This window comes from Bicyclus anynana, chromosome 1 (assembly GCF_947172395.1).
Source record: "Bicyclus anynana chromosome 1, ilBicAnyn1.1, whole genome shotgun sequence".
NCBI lineage: Eukaryota > Metazoa > Arthropoda > Insecta > Lepidoptera > Nymphalidae > Bicyclus > Bicyclus anynana.
Window position 1 is genome coordinate 15,552,224 of NC_069083.1, and position 18,617 is coordinate 15,570,840.

Here is an 18,617-nt window from a genome sequence, read left to right on the forward strand (position 1 = left end):
TAGGGGTAATATATTATTATGCTAAACCGATTTTGAATATTCTTTTGCCACTAGAATGTCACGTTATTTGTAAGTGCTATATATTATCCCCGTTTTCTCACGGGAACTGGAACTACGCGGATGAGTTCTGATTGACTGCGATTTGGCGTGTAATACAAGCTTCACAAATCCTGCGGGAACCATCCCCAATCCCGGAAAAATGCCGGATTATAAGTGAGGAATATACAGGCTCTATCTTTCAGTGAAAGTCCCCTTAAAATCAGTTCGGTTGTTTTAAGCTGACCAAAATTTGAAGCACTTGAGAAAACCAACGAAATTATATTGTGCCTATGGTAAAGTCGTTGGAGAAAACACAATTATTTTGTAATCACAGATAGACACTTCAATTTTATTAAGTAATTAGCAGCACCCAGCGTCGTTACCCATGAATATTAAATATGTTTTTGACGGCCTCCGTGGCGCAGTGGTGTGCGCGGTGGATTTACAAGACGGAGGTCCTGGGTTCGATCCCCGGCTGGGCCGATTGAGGTTTTAATTGGTCCAAGTTTGGGTGGTGGGAGACTTCAGCCGTGGTTACCACCCTACCGACAAAGACGGATCGCCAAGCGATTTAGCGTTCCGGTACGATGTCGTGTAGAAACCGAAAGGAGTGTGGATTTCATCCTACTCCTAACAAGTTAGGCCGCTTCCATCTTAGATTGCATCATCACTTACCATCAGGTGAGATTGTAGTCAAGGGCTAACTTGTAGAAAATAAAAAAAAATAAAAATATGTAATTTTTCCGATATAAAAAGTGGTCTACGTGTTAATCTAGGCTATAATCTATCTCAATTCCAAATTTCAGCTGATTCGGTTCAGTAGTCACAACGTGAAAGAGTAACAAAATTCACACTATCACAACCATTATTTTTTCGCAAATCTCACAAATACCATAAATTTTTCTGTATAAAAGTAGCTTATGTGTTAATCTAGGGTATAATCTATCTACGTTTTAAATGTCAACTAAATCGATACAGTAGTTGCGGCGTTATAGAGCGACAAACATCCAAACATACATACAAACTTTCGCGTTTTTAATATTCGTAGGATTAATATGTATTGAGTAATGCAAGACTTAAAGTTTTATGTATCGAGCTGGACACGTTGTATTGTGTTGCATCCATTGTTTTGAGTGTTTCTCATTATTAGAACGAGTTCTATTAATTCTAACTGTGTAACATTTACATTTGAAAGTGGAATACAAAATGTTTCATAATCTATTTTAATTAATCCTACTAATATTATAAACGAGAAACTTTGTATGGATGTTTGTTACTCAATAACTACTGAACCGATTTGGCTAATTTTTTAAACAGGAAATAGATTTTTCTCTGAAATCGGAAAAGTTCATGGTTAAAGAGGACGAAGTCGCGGACGTCCGCTAGTATCAAATATATTATATGCCACGTGTATACAAAACAGTACGATTTAATTGTATGTAAGTATAATAATATAATACCTAGTAAATAGACAGTTAACTTCACGTGTAAGCAATCAATTATCTAATTAATATGTCATATTAATGTCACCAGGATATGGACTTATTGATTTCCTTTTAAGGAAAAATCGATCGATCGTTAAAAATAGCTAGATAGAGTTTTTTGAACTTTATCTTTATCTACAAGTTTCAATAGGTATAGATTTGGATAAAATCTAACCTTGATAAAATATATTATCTATTAAACAATGATAAAATATTTAAGCGCCGTTTCCACGAGTGTCTTCTGTAGAAATATGTTGCAAATTCCATAAAAACTCCAAGACAACTCCGAGATCATTGTTATCTGTAACAATGCTTGTCTAAAAAACAATACCTATCTAAGAACATGCACCAATCACACCTCAACCTATCACTGAAAACCGAATCAAAATCGGACGAATAGTTTTGGTTTTGCACAAAGTAATTTTTACTACTACCTTTTTTTTTTTTTTATTCTTTACAAGTTAGCCCTTGACTACAATCTCACCTGATGGTAAGTGATGATGCAGTCTAAGATGGAAGCGGGCTAACTTGTTAGGAGGAGGATGAAAATCCACACCCCTTTCGGTTTCTACACGGCATCGTACCGAAACGCTAAATCGCTTGGCGGTACGTCTTTGCCGGTAGGGTGGTAACTAGCCACGGCCGAAGCCTCCCACCAGCCAGACCCGGACAAATTAAGAAAATATCAATCTGCCCAGCCGGGGATCGAACCCAGGGCCTCCGTCTTGTATATCCACCGCGCATACCACTGCGCCACGGAGGCCGTCAATAAAAACCTTCCAATTCACTGACTTTGACAAATACAAAATTGAGATTCTATGTAACAAATGGCATCCGGTGTCTACTGTCAACCCTTCGTGGTTATTATACAGTAGTATATAGATGACATTTCATAGTTGATTTGAATACGTTGTTAATAAAGACCAAATTAGTGAATAGGCCAAATGGTCAGTTACAAACGTCTATCTGAAAATACGCAACAATCAAACCTGAATCTATCATTGAAAACCTCATATAAATCGGTAGTTTTTGACAAGGCGACATTGATTTGTACAAACACCCTCACCCCAAACCCTCTCCGTAGTACGTACCGTTGTGGGTGCAAAATAGCTCGTGGAGTTGACCCTTAAGAGGTGATAAATTATAATGAACAATAGAACGCCAACGAATCGCAAAACGGCTACGAACAAATAGTGTTATCGTTTCTACCTTGTGATGCATACACAAGTAATATATGACTAAGTTGACACGGTTATATAGTCGGTTCATTGACTAGTCCTTTATCTCATATATCCGCTAGTTAAGAATACATTTAGTCGACCCGCGGCTTGCAATAGAGCAACCCGATTGTAACTGTGAAAATGAATACGGAAATTTCCAATGGCGGTACAAAATACACGGAAATAGACAAGTGGGGTTATGTAGTTTGTTTTGGCACTGTTATCATTTTTGTAAGTACTACTTTATTTTATATTTACTTATTTATTTTACTCAAACACTATATTTGTGCATCACAAAACTAAGAAACAAACAATTCAAACAATTCCAATTCCATCGTCTGTGTTTCCTGACACGTAAAATGTGTGTTCCTTAAATGCAACAGTAAATAGATATCTTCTAGGCAAGCGCTTTTCATCTTTGACCTCACCACATTCCATCAGGCATGATTGTAATCAAGCGAAAGCATACCCAACATAAAAGAAAGAAAACAAATACGAAAAAAAGAAATTATAGTATAAGCGATTAAGCTTAGCTTAAATCCTTGTCAACAACAAAACACTAGACCAACAAAACAATTATCGAAGCCACAAATTATAACAACAATCTAAATTGCCAAACTATTCGTACCCAATATAACACAAATATTTTGCCAAGTTAAGCAAAGCAAATAGATAACTAAGTAATTATTCCAATACAATTATTATCTGACACAGAAGATAACAAATAATGCAAATGTTATGATTAATATTCATTAAATTAATATTACACGCGTGGCTTGCATTGAAAGCGTCAGCAAAATAATAATTATTAAACACGCACTGTTGTACACAAATATAATTATAATTTGTAGTGCAAATATTTCTATCTGGGTTAGACATTTTTGACTACCTAATTATATCGCAATCGAACTTCCAAATTCTTTTCTGTCTTGATTTTCGGCTACTGATTATTGTTGTTGTGATGGTATTTGTTGTTGTTATGGTTTGTTACAAAGGTTTAAGAGTCTATGAAATTAATTTTACATATTGTAAATGTAAAATCTAAGCGCAAAATGAGAATCAATCTGAGTGAAATTTACACAGATATATGTTACAGACTGGTATAGTAAATAGGGGGTGTAAGGGGGAGGCTAGTACCAGTCAGTCTCCCCAACTGCCAACCTTACCTGCTCGTGGCGCACCCTGCAAATGGACCGACGAGCCTCTGGCGACCGACGAATGGCGGTATATCCATTCCAACAGCCTAGATTATTAAATGCCTCAGGCCGATGTCGAGCAGCAGCGACACCGGCGCGAGTAACCTAGCATTGCGCTGACCAACCGTGCCCACCGTGGTCAGTATCGGGCAAATCTTTATATCTTTGCGTAATCGAATCAGAAATGAGGAGATCCGCAGACGAACTAAAGTCACCCACATAGCTCAATGTGTCGCGAAGCTGATGTGGCAATTGGCAGGGCACATAGTTCGAAGAGCCGATGGCTTTATTTTCAATATTCCTACATAAATTCGTGGGCAAATCCACGAACGCAGCTTGTTAGTTAATATATTTAGTATTCCTTCTCCTTTTTTTAAATCAGTCAAAAATTAAGAATATTGAATAGTTTTATTAACAGCGACAAGGTTACACTAACTATTTTCATTTTGTAACTTTCTCAATGCATGTTTTTTTCAGATCGCGGGCATTGGGCACGTGAACTCATTCGGGTTGTTATACAAAGATTTTATCGTGGAAACAAATTCCAGTGCCAAATCTCTAACGACTGCGCACGGAGTTTTCTCAATTATGTTAGCTATTGGAGGTCTGTATTTTGTAACTCTTGGTCTCATCATTATCAATTCGACTCACTGGTAAGCTCGAGTCTCCTCACAGAATGAGAGGGGTTAGGCCAATAGTCCACCACGCTGGCCCAATGCGGATTGGCAGATTCACACACGCAGAGAATTAAGAACATTCTCTGGTGTGCAGGTTTCCTCACGATGTTTTCCTTCATCGTTTGAGACACATGATATTTAATTTCTTAAAATGCACACAACTGAAAAGTTGGAGGTGCATGCTCAATTGCCAATGCGAATCGGATTTGAACCTACGCCCTCCAGAATCGAAGGCAGAGGTCATATCTACTGGGCCATTACGGCTTAACTCTGTGTCTGTAATAGCTCAATACACAAACAAAAATAAAATATGCTATGAATTGGTCATGCGGCGTAAAAAACATCCGGGTATCATATTTTCTTTGACGACAAATGATGGGAGAAAATTAACTAAAAATGGGTGAATGATATTTTGTTATTAAAAAAATTTGAGGATTTTGTAAGGGCATTTTCTTTTAGATCATTGCGGTTATATTGAAATTTATGGCAATAACTAAACGCAATGACCCATTAACATTATACAAAATTAAACTTTTAAATATATAAACATTTAAAACGAAGCTTTTAAGTTGTCCTACTCGTAATAAAACTAAAATCTTAGTATTTGTTAAATAATAATACTGCTTAATTACTACAAAATAAAAACATTGTTATAATCACACTTCACACTACACTGTGTAAGTGTGAAAGTGTGTAAGTGTGTAAGTATGTTTGTTCCTCTTTTACGCTGCAGCTACTGAAGCGAATTGGCTGAAATTTGGAATATAAATAAATTTTACTCTGGATTAACACATAGGTTATTTTTTATCCCGGAAAATCCATGGTACCCGCGGGATTTGTGAAAAACTGAGTTCCACGCAGATGAAGTCGCGGGCATGCGCTAGTAGTAAATAAGCTCTGCGTATTTATTAGATATATAGATATTTGTGATAACAATCTTTTCTTCTTACAGGCTTAACTCTCAATGTGATAACAAAAAGATACTCCTTGAGATTAGGAGGCTTTGTAGGAGCCGTAATTATGTCGACTGGCTCCTTTGTAACAGTTTTTATATCAAGCACGAACCAATTGCCCTTCACATTTGGAGTGCTACAAGGAGTTGGTTTCGGAATGATCGTCCCCGTTTGTTATTCCACTTTCAATCAATACTTCGTAAGGAAAAGAACTCAAGTAATGAGCTTGATAAAAGCTGCCCAAGGAGTTATATTGATATTCTATCCACAACTTCTAAAAGAATTATTATCGTGTTATGGATTCAGATCAACACTGCTGCTTATAAGCGGGATATCTTTGCACACATTTCCCGGTGTATTCGCTATGAAGTTTTTCAGGAAGACAAACAAAAATAGAACAGCAAGTATTTTTATCCCATAAACAAATTGTATGGTGTGATTTTGATGAGCTAGTGTGATATTTTGAGTTTGTTGTAGACATAGTGTCACTAGAAAATGGGCCAACTGATCGGGAAACTGTTGATTTGCTTAACAAAAATACTAAGCAATCTGAAATTAATGTCACGGTGAAAGAAACTATGTCCCTTACCATGTTCGGGTATGTTTTCATTATTTTGAAATAAATTTATTACGCAGGGTTGCAGGGAGCCGCTGGATGTTGGCGGCTCGAGACTGTGGTGTTTGGATGTTCATGCAAGAGGCTTAAACCAATAAATAAAGTTCCATATTGAACGCCCAACCGCTGTTTAAATTTAATATGTGATAAATTTAATATTATTGACTTCTTAAATTAAAAGGATGTACAATCATATAGAAAATTTCCCTTAAAAACTGACCAATTTTGCTTTGACAGTTTTAGAATTATTGGTAAAAAAATATACCTTAAGGCGTTTAAATATATTTAGTCCAAAATTCAAGAAAATCCCAAATTCAAAGCAAATTCAACCTTGAAGTTTAAGTTGAGGGTTGAATTTGCAAATGCGACTACTTGAATTGAGTTCCAAGAAGTTGTGTTTGACACTCATTGACCATCACTTTTTAATAGGAGTTTCATCGATTAATAGTCGATTCATGAGTCACATTATTCTCTTACAGGCACGACATATTAGAAATGTTAAACGTAAAGATACTCAAGGACCCAGTGTTTTGTAACATTTGCATTGGTCAGAGCTTCGTGAATTTCTCTGATATCATTTTCTTCGTTTTTCAACCAATGCTTCTCTATCAGTATGGATTAAGTACAGTAAGTTCGCTTTTTATTTATTACTTTTTTTTATTATTTCCCGTTCCCTTGAGAATATGATAGGGATAAAATTGTTTATGACGCTCAGAAAGAACGTGGCTTTCTAGTGGTAAAAGACTTTTTAAAACCAGTTCAGTAGACCCAAAGATACGTATCTTTAGACATTTTGCTGTACCGTTAGTCATTATAACCGATTTTCTTTCAATACAGTTAGCTGCAGTAAATTTAACTTCGGTATCATTAGGTTTTTCTCAAAGAACAGTGCCTGGAGCATTGTTTCGCTCTGAACAGTATGAGAGTCAGTAAAATTACAGGCACCTGAGACTTACCGCCTCTGTAATGCCTCAGGTTAACGAGCGAACGTAAGGCAGGGCATTGAAGTACAATTTTCTAACGAGGGTGCCTTGCTCGGCAAGCCTCCGTTAGATGGGCCTTGGCATTACTCCGTCAACAAAAATAATATCAAACCATGTTTTACCATGGTAACCAGTCTTTGTTCAATGTGCATATCTAATATTATGTACAATAGTAGATTGTTATACAAGGGGCAAAAAAAAACCGCGGGAAGAGTGACCAGAGTGAAAAAGTGTTTGATATCAGTAAAAGGTACCTTTAACCCTACACACATCGTTCACAAGTACGTGACTTCACTCAAGGTCGTTCTCTGCCATTCTAGGGTCTTATTTTGGTTACAGTTTGATTTGTTAGTTAAGTTGTTCTGACAAGTGTTGTGAATCGTAACCTTTGTTCGACATTAGTTTTCTTATATTTGTAATCACTTTTGAGTCCTATATAATCAGAAGTGGGATGACCGGAACAGTATTCCTTCTACAATATAACATGTCTTTCAGAATCAAGTAGCAGCATGTATTTCTATCAGCGCCGGTGCGGACGTCGCGGGCCGTTTTGGACTGGCCTTCATAAGCAGCATAGTTCCAATCAACATAAGATCGTTGTTCTACGTGGCAACAGCTTTCACCCTAGTAGCGAGAATAGGTATCACAGATTTGATTACATTATTATCAACGATATTTTATACCATAGTTATGTTACGTACCTACATAATCACCGCAAAAAGTGATCCGAATAGCTCCACTCCACTGAGCTCCCACATGCACTATTTCGTGTTAACTTACATTATATATTTACTTACCTACTTAAGTATATATAGTTTTTACACTTCCTGAACACACAACTCGATATTGAAGACAATATTTAGGAATTATTTGTCTAAATAACTTACGTTGTTTATTAAGCGACCAAATGAAATTAAGACAATTGTCCGCATCAGTTGCGCTAGTATCTCTAGTGTAAAATATCGTTAATTCATCATCATCATCATCATCATCATCATTATCAGCCAATGGACGTTCACTGATGGACATAGGTCTCTTGCATGGGCCTCCAAGCATAACGATCTCGAGCCGCCAGCATCCAGCGGTTGCCTACAAACCGCTTGATGTCCTCGGTCCACCTAGTGGGGGGTCGACCAACACTGCGCTATCCAGTGCGGGGTCGCCATTCGACGGTCGCTAACTATGGGCCTTAAGTAACTAATCGTTAATTATCATCATAATTTTAAGCCGATGGACGTTCACAGCTGGATAGGCATCTTGTAAGAACTTTCCTTTGCCCAGAGCCGCATGCGGTGGTGCTTCCTTTTAACCGGTGGATGGCGTCGGTTTACCTAGTCGGGGGTCGACCAACACTGCATTTTCACACTTTTAATTGGTTGTTGTGACTACACTTTCCAAATGCAGTTCCTACTAAAAGTAACTAGAAAGCTGTTTTAAGGAAAAATCATCCTTTGCGGTGGCTCAGTATCGTGATGTTTGGAAGTCCCTACAAAAGGCCTATGTCCTGCAGTGGACTTCCATCGGCTGATAGGATGATGATGATGACATGTTTATTTTACAATAACCTAGCCTATTTATCCTAACACCTACCTATGGCATGACATGATAGTAAAATAAACTGATATAATTAAGTAGATGATATTTTTAATGATTCTTAACTTACATAGTAATTAAAAACTATCTTAGTGCAATGACGTCAGAGTCATCAAACATGACATAACAGAATAATAATAAAGATACAAAGTCTATTGTGAGCATATCAAACAAACATATGAATAAATATTTATATTCCAAGCAAATACTTAACGTCGACAGTTATAAGGTTAGATGAAGATATTTGTATACCTTTATAATATACCTAACGACAGCCTATCATTATCAACCTATATTCGGCTCACTGTTGAGCACAAGTCTCCTCTCAGAATGAGAGGGGTTAGGCCAATAGTCCACCACGCTGGCCCAATGCGGATTGGCAGACTTCACACACCTAGACGAAAATTCTAAGGTATGCAGGTTTCCTCACGTAAGTAAACTTTTAAATATGGTTTTATATAGTAAAACCATATTTAAAAGTTTACTTACATTATTCATTATGTAGATTTTAAACGCGTTTATGTAAATTATGTCTATCAATTTTAGTTCAGGCAAAGGTCATTTTAAGACAGTTTTCTGGAACAGTTTATGATGATCGGTTAGTTATAAATTAACGTGAAAGTGTAGGAAACAAGTTAACAAACTTACATTTTATTCAAAAAAATGCTAGGTCTGGCCGATATTTCGCTACGTCGTCGTAAAGGCGTCAAATTAATTAAATATTTAACTTCCTTCTAATCAATCCTGCTTAGACAATTTCAAAATCAAAATTGTCTAAGTTCAGTTCGATTGCGATTTTCTGCTAAGGATTCGAGGGTCTTCTAAGCTTGAGGGCATTGCACCCCCTAGCCCCTGGGTAGCTACGCCATTGCATGTTTGTCTATTATTCCATTTATAAAGTAAATATTACGTATGTATGTTTTAGTGATACTCCAAGTTCGTCACTTTGTATGGCTGGCAGTGATCACCAGTGTGCTCGGAGTTCTTCGTGCCTGGCTCCACGTGGCCAGTCCTCTCGTCATATCTCAGCACGTGACACATGAGGCTTTCACCGGCGCATATGCACTGTTTATGCTCTCCACTGGTCTTGTTAATATCATCTTCTCTCCCATTATTGGTATGTTGTTATTCTATATTCTGTTAAGTAATATTTGAAATATGACCAATATTTTCTCTCCAACTACTAAACTATTTTTAGCAGACTATTCAGAAGTGGATTGCAAAAATAAGAAAACCAATGTCGAGTCACAATATTTATCATATATTAATATGTGTGAGGACAACTTAATTAAGAAATCAAACTGTAACCAAAATAAGACCCTAGAATGGCAGAGTGACCAGAATGACCTTGAGAGGAGTCTCGAACTCGTGAACGTACACAACGTAGGGTTAAAAACGTCTTTGCTAGCTAACCAACACTCCCCTTTTCCACTCAAGTCACTCTCTATCCCAAGTAACCCATAAATACTTACACAACAAGTAATGTGGACGGCTCGAACGCCACCGGACCGGACGACGAGCGCCTTATATCGCAAGTCGTTCCCGATAACCGATCGCTACCCCTCTCTAAATCCCTACTAATTACTGCGATTATTGTTAAAATAATCGCTTTTAATAATGTTGAAACGTATTTGGTAATTTTAACAGACGCTGAGCCTAACTTTTTAAATTTTGGCTGTAAAACTATCTCTCATATGCTACATTTCATCCCAAAGTTTAGTGATTTGTCACTTGCGGATACAAATTTCACTGCAAGTCCAGTTTCCGAGCTAAGAGCGGTTTCAGACTAGCGTTTTATACGCGCATATGAGCTCGTTTTTGGAAACGCACGTAGGCGCACCTTTTGACACGCGCTCAACTCGTACGAGCGTTGATGTGCTTCTAAGCTCGTATACGCGTGATGTATGTTTCTTCGTGAGAATCCATGTTGATACTGACACTACACCACCGGTTCAAGCAAACACGCCGAAATATGCCTGTTTACGCGCGTCCGGTTTTTTGAAGCGCGGAAATGTAGCGTGGGTGCGTATGCTGAATCGATCGTTTAAGCGAAGAAAAATACGCTAGTCTGAAATTTTTTTTTATTTTATAGCTGCATTTTATATTATAAGATTTTCCATTTGAACTTACTGATAGTTTTTAACAACAGTGGTCGTCTTATTGTTTTTTTTGGCCTCAATATTTATCTGGCATGCACTTTGCAATGATTCACAACAGAGAGCTAGATTTTTAATCTCGGTCAGCTTTGCAGAGAGAAAATTAAATGTCAGGTCCGCACAAGTGCTTAACCTAAAATTAAAGTTGAACGTGAAAACTTTTCAAATTAAAATCCTTGTAACACATTAACTTCTGCTGGCAGTATGTTATTCTGAAACATTTTTCTAAACGATAAAACTATGAAATAAATAAATGCGTTTGTAAAAAAATATTCACATACAACCACCGTATGCTATGTTACGTTCACAGTTCACACATCTTCACTTGGAATCTACGAGTAGGATTTAGAATTTCTTATGATTCTATACATTTCATTTTAAACAATGTAGCATCTGCTTGTACGCGACATACTAGAAAACTGTGAACGGATTTCCATTCGGTTTTTACCAACAGAAAGAGTGATTCATAAGGAAGGTACACAAATTTCCAAGGTTTTGTGTAAATCATAAATGACTAAAGCCATTTATTTATCTTCAAAAATAAAATGGTCACTTACTCCTACTACACATTGATTTTCTCGCGGACGAAGCTGCGGGCGTCCGCTACTAAAATATAAGATAGGTAACTCAACCTTATCTTACCTTCTTGCGTTAGTATCTCTATGATTGACGAAGCGTAACAAATATGTATGTAGATAATTGACATTTTCAAAGTATTTGTAAGCTAAGCCTACGTAATAAGGGTTCCGTTCCCTATCTGTTAAAGTCAAAAATCTAAATTAATTTATTTCAATTACGTGAAGTTTACAAACACTTTTGAAACGTCATGTAATGTCCTAATTAGATAACGGTGATAATTAGTCAAAATAATCGAAAAAAGTCGAAATACTCGTAAAAGTTAGTAATATTTACCATCCGTACCCACTAATACTGACATTTGGCTTAGTTGGAGATACGAGTAAAACAGTATCATGTAGGCCTAAGATCAACCAATAAAGCTCAATCGAAAATATATAACGCTCTCTTTCGTTGCGTTGGGACAAAACGAGAGCAATATTTCAAATCCATCGCTATTGGTCGACAATAAGTTGGACGACTTTTTTTCTTCACGACATAATAATATGTCATTGACTAGTACTAGTTATTCATGTTTAAAAAAAAAGACATGGCTGATATAAGAAAGAAACTCCCTTCCATTCGTCAGTTGAAAATTTCAACCCTCGTTTATCTCGTCTTAAAATATAAAACGAATAAATTCAAAACAGGAAAGTATTTGCATGATTGCAAAACTTATCCAACTTATGGTAGATTGAAAACTTGCTTCGGGAAACATACTTCCACGGTATTTGTAGTATAGACACAATTTTCCAGCGCATACTGCTGCTTCTCGGAACGTATTTTTAGATTGAAGTGTTTATTCACGCTAAAGTGGTACGATGCTCGACGTATTCAGTTCCGCTGACATCTGAACATACGAGTATTCAAGCGAGGATTTATATATTGGAACAAATTGGATCGAATAACTCGCAATTGCCCGAACGGTCAGACTGTCAAGAGTTATTATGCCTTGAGCACTTTATTTCGGTCTATGATACTGTCACTTGGATTATAGTGTTGAGTTACGTCAACCAATCACATCACACTAAAGGTGAAAGTTCGTGTGTGTAAGTAAGTGTAAGTTGTTTCTCCTTTACACTGCGGCTACTGAAGCGATTTGGCTGAAATTTAGAATGGAAATAGATTTTACTCTAGATAAACACATCGGCTACTTTTCATCCCGAATAAATCCATGGTTTCTGCGGGAATAATGAAAAACTGAGTATATTGATTGATTCTTGTAAAGATTTAAATAATCCGAATTTTGATAGATGATGAAAGCTCTAACGAATTTTAACAATGAGCTATAACAATTTAAGTAAAAAGAGCGACGATAGGTTTTTTCTGTATCCTGTATAAATACTTAAATTAGGGTCCTCAGCACCAATGTAAAGAGACTTATATTAGCAATAAATTTCTTTGCTTTTCATTTCATTTTCAAGAAATTAGTATGCAGGGGGTTTCAGGGGTAATAAATCGATCTAGCAAGGTTTAATTTTTAGAAAATGTACAAAAAATAATCACGGTTACCCAGGCACTTGATATTATTTATTAGAGTAAAGGCCAGTTTCAACACCAAAGAGCTTTAACGTTTCGTGTTCACTTATATCTCTGTTAAGACTCTTATAAGTGTCTGATAAATTATTCACAAGTTTTGTCTTTGTAATTTGGCATAAAGTAACTTATGGTTTGATTATCCGATATCGTAAACACCAGAGTGTGGTGAAAGCGGCCCTAATTCTAGTACAATTAAATATATATTCACCTTTACCTAATAGGTGTATGTATTTTTTTGTTTCTAAGAAATAAGTTTTATTTTAAACCATTTTGAGGTCAGGGGTGGTCGTTCGATTGGTTTATTGTCGTACCCACTCCTAATACAGTCTTTCTCGACTAGTTGGAGGGGAATGGAAATATTGGTCATATTTTAAATATTGCATATGGCAAATATTCTTTAAAAAAAACAAAACAAAAAGATAACGTTGATTTTTTTTTCAGGTTTGATAAGAGATGTCTACCAAGACTATATCCCAGCCTTTTACGCGTTGTCAGCTTGCTGTTTGCCGTGTCTATGCCTATGGCCTGCCGAGTATTATATTTTAAAGAAATAAATTAAAAAATAGATTTTTAATCCTAACACTATTAAAAATAATGTAAATCTTTTTTTTTATTCTTTACAAGTTAGCTCTTGACTACAATCTCACCTGATGGTAAATGATGATGCAATCTAAGATGGAAGCGGGGTAACTTGTTGGAGGAGGATGACAATCCACACCCCTTTCGGTTTCTCCACGACATCGTACCGGAACGTTAAATCACTTGGCGGTACGTCTTTGTCGGTAGTGTGGTAACTAGCCACGGCCAAAGCCTCCCACCAGTCAGACCTGGACCAATTAAGAAAACCTCAATCGGCCCAGCCGGGAATCGAACCCAGGATCTCCGTCTTGTAAGTCCACTGCGCATACCACTGCGCCACGGAGGCCGTGAAAATCTATCTACATTAAGGCCAAATTCCATATGCACATATATCAACAAACATATTGAAAATGAAGGTTTTTTTCTAATTGTCCTAAGCTTCATTTTATTGTTTTTATTGTCATTAAGAACAAGTTCATTAAAATTATTACTAAGCGTAAATGGCCTATATTTTGTTTTTTGATAAGAATTTCAAAGCGACTTTGTTATTTAAATATTTATTGTATGTTCCCACAATTAATGCGCTGTTCATTTTGTATGTAATTCAAAAAAGAGAAAACAAAATATTTTTGTATATTTTGTTTTCTTTTTTAGTACCTGCTAGGTTTTTATCAAACGTTATTTCGTTTTTACATTAATGACGGTAAGTCTATCTGAATCCTTAATAAGTAAGTCAAGCCACAATAAACACGAAATAAGTATCGAGTACTAGAAAGCTATTACAAATCACAACCTTTGCTAAAATTTGAAAAGAAATGTCGACTTCTAATTATACTCAAGCTTGTCACGAACAGCGGCTGATGTCAAGTGGACTCTTAACCTGGGAAAGTTATACCACAGCTCTCGCTTATATATCCCTTACCTATAAATGCTCTTACATTATGCTCATGCTTCTATTTATTTGTTTACCACACTTACATATTATAGGACTCAAAAGAGATTACAAAAATAAGAAAACTAATGTCGAATAAAGGAATGACCTTGAGTGGAGTCACGCACTTGTGAACGATGTGTGTAGGGTTATAGGATCCTTTGACTGTATACAAACACTCCTCTTTTCCACTCAACTCACTCTCCCCGCCTATCCCAAGTAACACATAAAGAATTACACAACAGATGTGGACGGCTCGAACTCCACGAGCACACTCAACACTGAAGCCAACACGAGATCTAGCGACGTCATATCTGTCACAGGCTACTATTTCCTACAATATTTATTAACAACATGTAAATTTAAAAGCGGCCAACGCGGCGATAACATACATAACTTAGGACGAAGGATTCCGTAGGTTCGATTATCCATAAAAAACACGTTTGTTGTATGGGAGTTAAACAATTAAGTATTTTATTATGTTTTTAAATATTTTTTGCTATAGACAACAGAATTACGTCATAATGTGTAAAAACGGACGGACGGACGGAGCGGAAGACTCCGCTAGTCTTAGTAATAAGGTCACGTTTAACTTTTTGTGTTCGTAGTCAACACAGTCATATTCGGCTCACTGTTGAGCGCGAATCTCCTCTCAGTATAAGAGGGGTTAAGCCAAATAATAGTCCACCACGGTCATATCCTCAGGGCTCTCACGTCTCTTCAATTATCGATAATTCTAACTTGTCATAGAATAAAAAAAAATAGTAAACATAATCCAACAGCATGGTGCTTCTTAGCTATAAAGTGGCCCTTTATTGGACCATCAAAATAAGTTGATAATGATGATAGGTAGGTACCATAAAGATATATGTTTGTTGTTTGTAGACATACTTATTAGTAAATATAACATAGCTCGCTGAATAACATATTAAGAAAACGGCTACTTACTCGTATTGAATCCAGACTACCGCTATAAATTTTTGTACGATATTACGTGACTGGTACATTATTATAGCACTAGCGGATGCCCGTGATTTCGTCCGCGTTGAACTTAGTTTTTCACAAATCCCTCGGGAACCAGGGATTTTTCCGGGATATAAAGTAGCCTATATGTTAATCCAGGCTATAATATATCTCAATACCAAATTTCAGCTAATTCGGTTCAGTAGTCGAGGCGTGAAAGAGTAACAAATATTCATATCATTACAATCATCAGTTTTCGCAAATCTCGGGAAACCATGGATTTTTTCGGTATAAAAAGTAGTCTATGTGTTAATCCATAAGTAAAGAGTAAAATCTATTTCCATTCCAAATTTCAGCCAAATCGCTTCAGTATAGTAGCGGCGTTATAGAGTAACACACATCCAAACATCCATACAAACTTTCGCGTTTATAATATTAGTAGGAAGTAGGATTGAGATTTATGTATGGTGTTTCTATTTTCGGAAGACTGCTTGGTTTTGGATGCAATGGTGAGGTAAACAGAGACAAGCGGTTGATGGGTGCATTGGTGTGAACAGCAAGGTAACAAGTTACACTGCTTCAACCGTAGATACCTACTAATATTATAAACGCGAAAGTAACTCTGTCTCCCTATAATTATGTCTATATATCTATCTATATATGTGCATGTATATCTGCAGTGGCGGGTGTGTAGACTTGGCCGCTTTAGGCCCCAGGAACCAGTCATCACTTTTTAAGTACGTGTTTCTTTAAATATCCTCTTATACCCACTATATGTATAAGATAAAGAAGAAAATATTTTTTAAATAGCTTTTTATCAAAATCGATTGATTTTATAATATTTTCTGAGAATAAGAGTTTTCATTGATTGATAAATAAAACATTCAAAAGGAAAGTAAAAAAATTAGAAATTATTGTGATTGGTGAATTTTGTTATTCCTTATCATCATCATTATCAGCCGATGGAAGTCCACTGCTGGACATAGGCCTTTTGCATGGACTTCCAAACACAAGGTTCTCGAGCGGCAAGCATTCAACGACTTCCTACAAGCCGCTTGATGTTCTCACCCCTGTTCAAACAGTGGGGATCGACCAAAATTGAGCTTTTGTCATTATTCATTGCTTATTCCATAATTACATTTTGTTATAAATGGTCGCGCCAAACGTCTGGACGGCCCGGGCCTATTGGGCCTTAGGATCCGCAACTGTCTGTCTATGTGTCTATGTATTTATCAGTCAGTGATCAAAGAACCACTTTAGATTATTTTTTAAAAAGTGATATAAACGAGACCTTGGAGTATAACATAGACTACTTTTTATTTCAGAAATATCCAATGGTTCATGCAGAATTTGTGATAGATAGAGTTTCACGCAGACGGCGTCGCAAGCGTCTGTTATTTATTCATATTTGTTGCTAAAACGAGTTTCTATAATTTTCCATACCAATGTCAACGTACATTATCTTTATTTGTAGGGCATGGTATAGATATTTAGATTCCAGTTTAGTTACACATACCGAATTAAATTAATCGACTATTAATATGAACTGTCGTAAAATTACTGAGTTATGTTATAAAACTTCTAAACTATATCATAAAATTAACGATTTGTGTCATGTTACAGACATAAAAGGTTTTATTTTATTGCTTTTATGACCATGAATTACAAATTTGAATATTTTATTTATAGATTTAGTGTGTTAATGTATTAAGCTATAGGTATTATTATTTTCAATACATATATATAAGTTAAAGCGCATCTATCTTATCTGATGGTATGTGTCGATACAGTTTCCTCCAACATAAAGAACTCACTATGTATTTAGAATTTTTATTTTTATTTTATTCTTTACAAGTTAGCCCTTGACTACAATCTCACCTGATGGTAAGTGATGATGCAGTCTAAGATGGAAGCGGGCTAACTTGTTAGGAGGAGGATGAAAATCCATACCCCTTTCGGTTTCTACACAGCATCGTACCGGAACGCTAAATCGCTTGGCGGTACGTCTTTGCCGGTAGGGTGGTAACTAGCCACGGCCGAAGCCTCCCACCAGCCAGACCTGGACAAATTAAGAAAATCTCAATCTGCCCAGCCGGGGATCGAACCCAGGACCTCCGTCTTGTAAATCCACCGCGCATACCACTGCACCACGGAGGCCGTCAAAATATTATATATTATATATACTTGCTAAAACAATAATATTTTACTTAATTTACTACCTAAACCTATTATAAAAATAAAAAAGGAAATATAAAATTATATCTACAGAATTAGGCGTCGTAGAAATCATCGATGTTCATCGGTAAAGTGTCCAGAAGGCTGGCAGTATTGCCACGTTGTATGGCAATACTGATTCTCTGACCTAAATATAGACCAGCCTTCTGGTCACGGGAGGCGTCGATTTATCGCTTTGCGATTTCTTTGAAAAGAAAGCGAGTAGGTACTGGGACCCCACGGAACTAGAAGGACGGTTTGTCCGCAAACGGCTCAAATACATAATCTCCGTCGAGATTGCTATGTTAGCGCCGCTTGATGGTATCTGCTGATGCAGCAGCAGCGCGCGCACAGCCCATCGTGCCAAGAAGATGTGAAGGCGCAAGGTTATCCACGCAAGTTGTGTCCCGCATCAAAGGCCAACCAACCAACCAACTTCCACTGTGTTTCCATAGAGGTTATTATTATGGGGTAAATTAAGGGGCGGATAAACAAATCCTTTCAAGGCGGGCAACACATTAGCTATATGTCCTAATGACCATGGCATGTGGCAATCACTTTACGTCAGGTGACTCGAATGATCGTTTATAGCCGTGTAAGCGACACAAAGAAAGTTAAAATAGCTCGTCTAAACGTAGTGAAACCTAAACTATTATTACTTAGTTTGCCGGTAAAGTAAACTGGCTTTTAAAGAGGAAACTGTGGCCGCTCTAACTCTGTAAAGTGGTTCTATTATTAAAGTACATTAATGGAACCGTAATAAGTTAAACGTTTTCTTGCAATTAAATCTTAAATAATGTTGCTATTTGCGTCCACTTACATCTGAGGTATTTAGTTGGCGCCTCGGTAAGTTAATAAT

At 36.7% G+C, this 18,617-nt stretch overlaps 2 protein-coding genes across 6 annotated transcripts in view; one reads left to right on the plus strand and one right to left on the minus strand.

Annotated features, from left to right (window-relative positions):
• LOC112044215 (solute carrier family 12 member 4) overlaps window positions 1–18,617 on the minus strand; it is a 424,075-nt gene that overhangs the window by 299,284 nt on the left and 106,174 nt on the right. The window lies entirely within an intron of this gene.
• On the plus strand, window positions 2,809–13,651 carry LOC112044222 (monocarboxylate transporter 1). The gene is made up of 8 exons (XM_024079982.2): window positions 2,809–2,974; window positions 4,417–4,543; window positions 5,569–5,973; window positions 6,047–6,167; window positions 6,665–6,812; window positions 7,664–7,808; window positions 9,687–9,878; window positions 13,513–13,651. The coding sequence occupies exons 1-8, from the start codon at window positions 2,885–2,887 to the stop codon at window positions 13,623–13,625; spliced, it is 1,341 nt and encodes a 446-aa protein (XP_023935750.2). The 5' UTR covers window positions 2,809–2,884; the 3' UTR covers window positions 13,626–13,651.

Excerpts from the sequence above, each read along its gene's own strand:
- LOC112044222 (XM_024079982.2), top strand. The coding sequence starts at position 2,885 with ATGAATACGGAAATTTCCAATGGCGGTACAAAATACACGGAAATAGAC. Across the intron at positions 5,974-6,046 it reads AAACAAAAATAGAACAGCAA|ACATAGTGTCACTAGAAAAT; the intron begins GTATTTTTATCC and ends AGTTTGTTGTAG. Across the intron at positions 6,168-6,664 it reads ATGTCCCTTACCATGTTCGG|GCACGACATATTAGAAATGT; the intron begins GTATGTTTTCAT and ends ATTCTCTTACAG.